This window comes from Oryzias melastigma, unplaced genomic scaffold, assembly GCF_002922805.2.
Source record: "Oryzias melastigma strain HK-1 unplaced genomic scaffold, ASM292280v2 sc00160, whole genome shotgun sequence".
NCBI lineage: Eukaryota > Metazoa > Chordata > Actinopteri > Beloniformes > Adrianichthyidae > Oryzias > Oryzias melastigma.
The window spans coordinates 442,100-450,433 of NW_023416878.1; the positions used below are offsets into that span (position 1 = coordinate 442,100).

Below are 8,334 nucleotides of genomic sequence, written 5' to 3' on the forward strand. Positions count from 1 at the left end.
TTATTAATGTGTACAGTTCTTGTAAGACATTTAATATCATTATAGATGTCTCACAGCGACTTCTGTGTTAATAAGCTTAATAAGAACCCTTAATAAACTTTGTTAACAAATTAGCAACCATTAATAATGTGTTAAATGCTAGTAAAATATTTATTAACATTATAGGTGTCTTGCAAATACCTGATAGTGTTGATGAGAATATTTACTACTCAGTCAGACCATTGTCTACAAAGATCATATTAGTAAACTGGTAGTAAGCTTAATAAATGTGTTAATAAACTTTGTTAACATTTATTAAATGTTTTTCAGCACCTTATCTAAAGTGTGATCAAAAACCATATTAGTAAACTGGTAGTAAGCTTTATTAATGTATTAATAAACTTTGTTAGCCATTTATTGAATGTTTTGCAGCACCTTATCTTAAGTGTGATCAAAAAACCATATTAGTTAACTGGTAGTAAGCTTAATAAATGTGTTAATAAACTTTGTTAACATTTATTAAATGTTTTTCAGCACCTTATCTTAAGTGTGATCAAAAACCATATTAGTAAACTGGTAGTAAGATTTATAAATGTATTAATAAACTTTGTTAGCCAGAGAGTTTTTTTTTTTTTTTTTTTTGAAGCAGCCTTCCAAGGACACCATGACAGTGTTTAATCCACACGATTTGTAATCGCTCGCTTCTCAGTGGTCTCACGGCCACCGGAGCACAGAAGCGCCGCTAAGCGTAGTGCACTGCGGCTTCCGCTCCCCTCTGTGGTTCACACAAGACGCGCATTTTCCCACTACGTCCGACAGGCGCTTCTGCAGGAGCTTTTTTTTTTTGTTTGTCTTTGGAATCATGGGAAATCATTCCTAACCTAAAGGTCTTACTCCGCGTTTCTGCTTAGAGCAGGGGTCTCAAACTCGCGGCCCGCGGGCCATCTGCGGCCCCAGGGATGATAATTTGCGGCCCGCGTCTTCATTTGAAAGATTACTGTTTGTGCGGCCCGCAAGGCTGATATGAATGACACTTGCTGTGTGCATAGCTGAACGAACCAATCACAGTGAGGTATATGGCTCTGGAGGCGGGACATCAGCGGGCTGTCCAGTACCTCCTCATTCACTCATTCATTCCTCCAGTCAGCTGGGCGGAGGAGGAGCCATGAAGCACCGAACGCAATTCGCATGACTAATTCGCATGCCCGACTTATGATGTGATTCGCGGCTTTGCTGTTCGCGACTTGTCAAAAAATTTGTTTCTGTCGCCGCGCCGCGTGTAGGACAGTGGCGGGCCGTCAGGGCCTGCAAGGCCTTCTCTGCTGGCCTAAAAATATCTGAATCACAGACTGATATTAATTATTTATTTCCGTGAATACGTATTCTATAATTCCAAATGCTCTGTCTTCGTCCTTTCATTGCTGTCTCCCTGGTTGCGCTGCTTCCAGACGTGTATTTTCCTATTTAAGCATTAACCAATCACATTGCAGCACCATTTGTTGCTAGGGTCAAAGAAATCTGCCCGGAGGCCTTCACAATCAGTTCTGCGGGCCCTGTAGCATAAAATAATTGTCAACCAAACTCTTGCTTCAAAAATCAGATTTGGAGTAGGCGAAACCAAGGCCAGCTGGCAGGCGCACGGAAACGTCATCATTTTCACGAGCCTTGATTGGATAGCTCGCAGCTCGCTCTGGTTCTGTGTTATGTGACGGACACAGGTGCCGAGGAGCGGCGTGTCAGGTTTGAAGATTTTGCCAGTGGAAAGCGTCTCATCGTCTGATTTTTGGTGGAAAATGAATGTCTGGGTAAAGTTGTGGCACAGTTTTGTCTGGCACGGGTAAAGGAGTTCCGTGACTCCGTTGAGCCGGAGAGAAGCTGATACGAGGAAATCCACGAGGCCCCTGAATGCACCACGGGCGCGTGCAGCGCAAAATCCTCGCGCGCACTACCGACAATATTATTTTCCAGACACAGACCTGATTTCAAGATCACAAAAGACTGTTTGTCTCCCTCCTGGACCACAAGAGGCTTCAGGAATACCAGAACATTTTCCAGCTTATCACAGCCACGGAACACTTTCCATCTGCGAAACGCACGGATTCTGCACGACAGAGTGATTGAAATCTTCTTGAGGATAGAAAGGATGGATTTTGTGTTTAAATAATCTGGATTTTTGGTGAGTAAAATTTTGCTATCTCCCTACATAATATTGAAATTTTATCAGGTTATTTTTTATGCTTTTGGTGTGTGTGTGGCAGTTGTACCTGCAGTAGAAGTTTTATTGCCATAAAATAGTTAATGAGGGTTGGATTGATTCAGATGGAGCACTACTGAAGGCCTAGGTGTGAAATGCACGGCCCGCCACTGGTGTAGGAGGAGCTTCCAGATCCGTCTGTGGATGTCTCTCTTAGAATGAATACACATATGATGTTGAGGAATACGTTTTTTTGACGTGCTGACTGTTCCTATTAAATCAGAGGTCCTCAAGCTCCGAGCCGCAAACCTGTAGCCTGCCCTCTTTCCCCGTGCGGCGATCCGCTGCTCCCGCCTTTCAAACATGTGATCCTGAGCTTGGCTCGCACCTGCGTGCGCGTGTCTGTGAATGGTAAGGTTCACACACTGGCTGTGTCAGTGCACATTCCAGTTCATGTAAACGCGATAGAAGTTCGATATTCTGCTACGCGCGTTTGCATGGAACTCCGATGGAAAACTGTGGATTCTTCATTGTTATTATTTTATTTATTTATTACAAATTTATTTGTTTTTTTTTTCATCTTTTAATGTATTTATTTATGTTATTAGTTAGTTAGTCCTTTATATTTGGAACAACACATATATAGTACATGGTAAAAAAATCAAGAAAACAACAACAGAAAATTCTATATAAATTATGAATAAAGACATTACACCTCTATTATGTAGTTCGAAATGGAGTAGGAAGAAGTTTAAAAAACTTTTTCAATTCTACCACCTAGCAATATATCTTAAGTTTAATCTTCAATATAAACTATTTCATAAACGGACATGGCCTTTTTTTATATATAAATCAACACACACAAAGATCTATACACATCGTTGATTATTTATTCATTATTTTGTGTTAAAAATAAAGATATCTGAGAACACTGTAATGCTTTATCAGCGATAAAAAAGTTTCATTTTGTGCTTGTTTATGGTAAAACACTCCACACTTTAGATAAGGTGTTGCAAAACATTCATTAAATGGTTAACAAAGTTTATTAATATATTTATAAAGCTTACTACCAGTTTACTAATATGGTTTTAATCACACTTTAGATAAACACCTTATAAGAATGTTAATAATGCTTATTAATGTGTTAACAAAGCTTCTTAAGGAATCTTATTATAAAGTGTTACCGTTTTTTTTTTTTTATATTTTTGCTTTTGTTTATGCCAAAAAGAACATAAAATTAATATTTATTATTTAAAGAAAGAAGGTCATGAATGCAAAACTAAATTTCCTAAAGGCTAAAGTAAGACAATGCGGCTCCTACTATGTGTTTTTGTCAGTAGCATTCATTCATTCATTCATTTTCCTGACTGCTTTGTCCCTTTCGGAGTCGCAGGGGGGCCGGAGCCTGACCTTGGCTGCTGACCGGCCTGGACAGGTTGCCAGTCCATCACAGGGCCTCAATCACACATACATACACTCTCACATTCACACCTAGGGGGAATTTAGAGTCACCAATTAACCTACGAGGCATGTTTTTGGACGGTGGGAGGAAGCTGGAGTCCCCGGTGAAAAGCCACGCATGCACGGGGAGAACATGCAAACTCCACACAGAAAGGTCCCAGTTGATATTTTTTCCAGAGTCCCCAGCCGGGATACTTTTTGGCCTTCTCGCTGTGAGGCAAGAGCGCTAACCACTGCGCCATCGTGCAGCCACTTGTCAGTAGCAAATTATCCCAAATGACTCTTTTACTGTTAAAAGTTGCCAACCCCTGGCCTACACCTTGGGTCTTGTCTGGTGAGGTAGATCTGAGTCCTCTGGTGCTCAGGGCTTGTTCCTGTTCTCCCAGGATCAGAGGTTCTGTGCTGTCCTGCAGGCCAGCCCTCTCTAGCCATTTGTGGGACTTGTTGATATCCGCCACTTCAGTTATTGTCCGGTGGTACATCTCATACAGGGGCTTGTCCTCCCATGAGGCTCTGTCCTCCAGCATTGCATCCTCTGCTTTCCATTGCCTGAGACATTCTCTAACTAACCAATCCTTCTCAGAGAGCTTTTATATATACTTCTCACAAAAATTAAAGGAGCACTTTAAAGAAACACATTAGATACATCCGATTTCAATATGAAGTTGGATATCTATACAAATAACGACAGGGCAGTGTCTTAGGAACAAAAGGATGCCAAGTCTTTTAATGGAAATAAAAGTTTTCAGCCTACAGAGGCTCAACTGTGTAGACACCATCAAATCAGAGTGAAATGAAGATGTGGCAGGCTAGTCCATTTTTTCCTAAACTTAATTTCTGCAACTCAAAATGCTTTTCAGTATCTTGTGTGGCCCCCACCAGCTTGTATGCATGCTGGACAATGTGGCAGCATGCTCCTAATTAGACGACGGATGGTGTCTTGTGGCATTTCCTCCCAGATCTGTGTGAGGGCATCCCTGAGTTGTTGTACAGTCTGAGGAGCAACCTGGTGGCGCCTAATGGACCCAAACATAATGTCCCAGAGATGTTTTATTGGGTTTAAGTCAGGGGATGGTGAATGTCATGTCAGCAGCTGCCCTGCTGCTAATCATCTGATTCCCTCCACCTGTGCCTGCTCCTATAAAGCTCTGCCTCTGCCTTTCACTCTTGCTGGATCGTTGCACTGCAAGCTCTCAGAATACTCACCTGCTCTGTTTGTTGCTAGCAAAATCATGTTCTGCCGACCACTCAGTCCAACTCAAAGCCAGCTTACTCAGTGTGTGTTCCTGCCTCTGCTCTCAGCCAACCTTGAATGAAATGTCATCCCCTTGTTACATGAGGCTGATATAGACCAGGTTCATTTGTGTTATTTATTACCAGGTCAAATCAGAAAAGTGAATGTTTATTTTTCAAGATTTTTGAAGCCAAAATGTCCTCCCATTATGGAGTGACCCATACTTTTTGACCAGAGCTGACATAGATAGACCAGGTTAGTTTGTTGCCAGCCCTTATGTCAGTCAAGGGCTGACCTGAACAAGGTTATTTTATTTTATTTGATCACCTTAGTTTCTTGGTCTGGCATTGGCAAAGTTTGACAATTACTTTATTTATCTATGGCTAACGTAAGTGACATTGTTAATCTTGGATTACCCAAGACATAGATTGTTTATTGCTTTGTTTTCTGTAGACAGTTTGTTGACATTGAACAGTTGGGCTTCTACACATTAATTCCAAAGCATATAAATCTGTTGTCATCTTTGAATCAATTCTCAAAGAGGACAGTAAAGCCCTTTGCCACAAATGGACTTGGATTGACTATAGGAGACAAATTAAGAGCTAGCTAGTCCTCTGGACTTGGACTTGCTCTGAATGAATTTCCTGTTCAGCAATCATCGCTGGAACATTGATGTTTGGGTCATTGTCCACCTGATAACATTTTCCAAGGTTCTTAATGATGTTAAAGTTGGAGCGGGCCGTTTCTGCTAAACTGTTCTCCAGAATCCAACCCTCCGACTCTGATTCAGGGTCACCCACGCGAATAACATTCTCCATGGCTGTCTGCAGGTACCGGACACCAGTCAGAACCAGCAACTGAAATAAAATGAGAAGACTTTAGCATGAAATCTGGCACTGAGTCTTATTATGAGTAGGGCAGGCTGCTATGTGTCCTAACCTGGGTAAATCTCCAAACAGTACTAATTCTGTTCTTAGTGGGTCTAGAATATTAGTGATTTTTTTGATCACAGCAATATCCTAACTTAGTAAGTCCTGTCTTCAGTGACTGCTAATATAAAGCTTCGTTTCAACTGAGTGGTGTGGTCCGTTATTTTGAGCATTTTCATAGTACAATTGAACCATTAAAGAGTTCAGACCTGTTCGTCTTGAGGGCCCTGATCAACTGTAGGTTCATAGAAATATAAAACAGGACGGTTGGGGCGGAGCCGCTGTAGAGACAGGTGATTAGCAGAAAATTATGACATTAGCAAGCACCAGTATAGCACTAAGCTATTGATTCCGTCTTCCACTTTGACAACTCATGTATGAAATGTTTGCTTCCAAAAGTGCAGTGGGGCCTGCGAGAATTTTTCCGGAAAGAAGTGCAGTTGAAAAGGTCACCAGCCTGTCAGCTACGCACATACATGTGTATGCATACGCACACACACACACGCACGCACACAGGTGCGCATACTCACAGTGAGCCTGCATAGAGAAATGGTCACAGCTGACTTAAAAGCAGCTCAGAAATTTCCTGATGATCGTGGAGGATAACTATCATCCAGAGGAGGTGTTTATTATGGATGAAAGTGGCAATTTTTGGATAGAGATGTCCTCTGACACTTAACTGATGCATGAGGAAGCATGCCTTTTTTGAGGCACAGAGAGACGGAGTGATGGTCCTCAGGAAAAGTTTGCAGTCTATTGTTTTTAAAAAAAAGTATTTTCGTTCAGAAATACTCCAATGTTTTTTAATAAAAGTTTAAAAAGCATGATCAGAAGTGTTTTTGACGAGTATGGATTGGTAAAAGACATTCTTCGGCCGCAAGGGGTTGGGGGGTGAGACAGAGACTGGGGATTCTCATTATTCGCACATTTCGGGAGGTCCCCAGTCCCAAGCCCCCAGAGAATGAGGGGGAACTGTATGTGTGATGTACAAAAAGTAAAGCAAGAAAAAGATGAGCTTCTGGATGAGGCATGACAGTGAAGCAATTACACGCTAGTGGTCTACAGCCCGCATGCACCGTGAAAACGGACTACCCAGTGCGAATGAAGCTTAACTGAGTTTAAACCCTTGCTTGAATTAACTGGACCGTACTATGTTACTCCTTACCAGACCGGACCATACCAGACTGCTCAGTTGAAATGAGGCTTAAGAATCCCTAAAGTCAGTTAGACCAGGACCATACTAAAATTCTGACTTCAGAAAGTCTCATACTCTTGATCATCCTGATTTTAGCGAGTCTCTGATCTCAGTTAATTCTTCCCTTCAGTACAATCCCCATTTTAGTAAATGTTTGACTTCAGTTAGCTTCTGTTTTTTTGGGTCTAGATCTGAGTGAGTTTCTGAGGTACATAAGTCTTTACAGTTGATGAGCCCCTTCCCTTATTACATATTTGCTTTCTAAGCCCCAGTCTCTGTAAATCTTTGATCTTATTGCTGGATATTGCTGTTTTCCAATCCTGATGAATTCTAAATCTCTGTGTGTCCCTGACATTGTCAAATCCCTAAGATTAGTGAGTTCCTGATGCCTGTGATTCACAGATTTCCAAAAATATGTATATATATTCCAGTGAGCCCTAAGATGTACTAGTAACCTATTCTGGTTATGCCTTGGCTTTCCCAACAGTAGCTGGGATAGGCTCCATCAATCCCTTTAGGGGTTTATTCCTTTAAGGGGCACAGGGTTGCTGGGACTCTCCAGCAACCCTGTGACCTCTAAAGGCATAAAGTGGGTATATAAAATGGATGGATATTCTAACAAGTCCTTCATCTGAAGAAGTGTCTGATCTCAGAGAGTTCCTTGCCTTAGTCTGAACAGTGGCTGCATTAGCATCTATCAGGCTTTTTAATTGTGGTTTTGATCCAGACTAACTGAGAGTGTTAAAGTTACCTCAAAGAGCCAGATGAGGAGCACAATTAGGCTGATGGACTGCATGATAATAGTGTAGTGGTCCAGCAGTGCTTGCCGGCAGCCCTTCCTCCACAGGTTCAGATGCTGACTTTGCTGGTCAAAGTTAAAGTGAGCCAACGGTCTGTTGAGCTGCTGCTGGATGCACGGCCGAGGGGAGAGGGGGCTGCAGCAACTAAAGGGAACGCTGTCCATCAGGAACTTCCCCTCAACATTATTCCTCAGACGACTGTGAAAGGGGAGGGGGCAGAAAATGAAAAGTTAGCTGTAGTAAAAAAAAAAAACCCAGACCTGCTGTTAGTGCCAGGTCATTATTTATGTCAATTACTGCTTCTGGTTTGATTATTCAAAACTTCTTTGTGAACATCTTAGAGTCTGTCTGTCTAATCTTTTTACAACATTTTCCATCTTTAGATGACCATAGTCTACTCAGCTACTGGCTCAACAGTCATACTTAATTTAGTACTGCATTTTAGATTACCTGGTATTCAAATTTAAATGTAATTTGTTACTCTTAAATATTACCCTTAGAATTTTAACATTTTACATGACTACTGTATTCCTGTTAAAGGG

At 41.6% G+C, this 8,334-nt stretch overlaps 1 protein-coding gene across 1 annotated transcript in view; it reads right to left on the reverse strand.

Moving 5' to 3' along the window:
• Window positions 1-4,414: 4,414 nt before the first annotated feature.
• Window positions 4,415-8,334, reverse strand: part of LOC112138386 (photoreceptor outer segment membrane glycoprotein 2) — a 9,112-nt gene continuing 5,192 nt past the window's right edge. The window contains exons 2-3 of the mRNA XM_024260947.2: window positions 7,744-7,990; window positions 4,415-5,725 (exon numbers count right to left, since the gene is read on the reverse strand). Of these exons, the coding sequence (XP_024116715.2) occupies window positions 5,471-5,725; window positions 7,744-7,990 (502 nt within the window). The 3' untranslated portion in view covers window positions 4,415-5,470. The remainder of the gene's footprint in view (window positions 5,726-7,743; window positions 7,991-8,334) is intronic.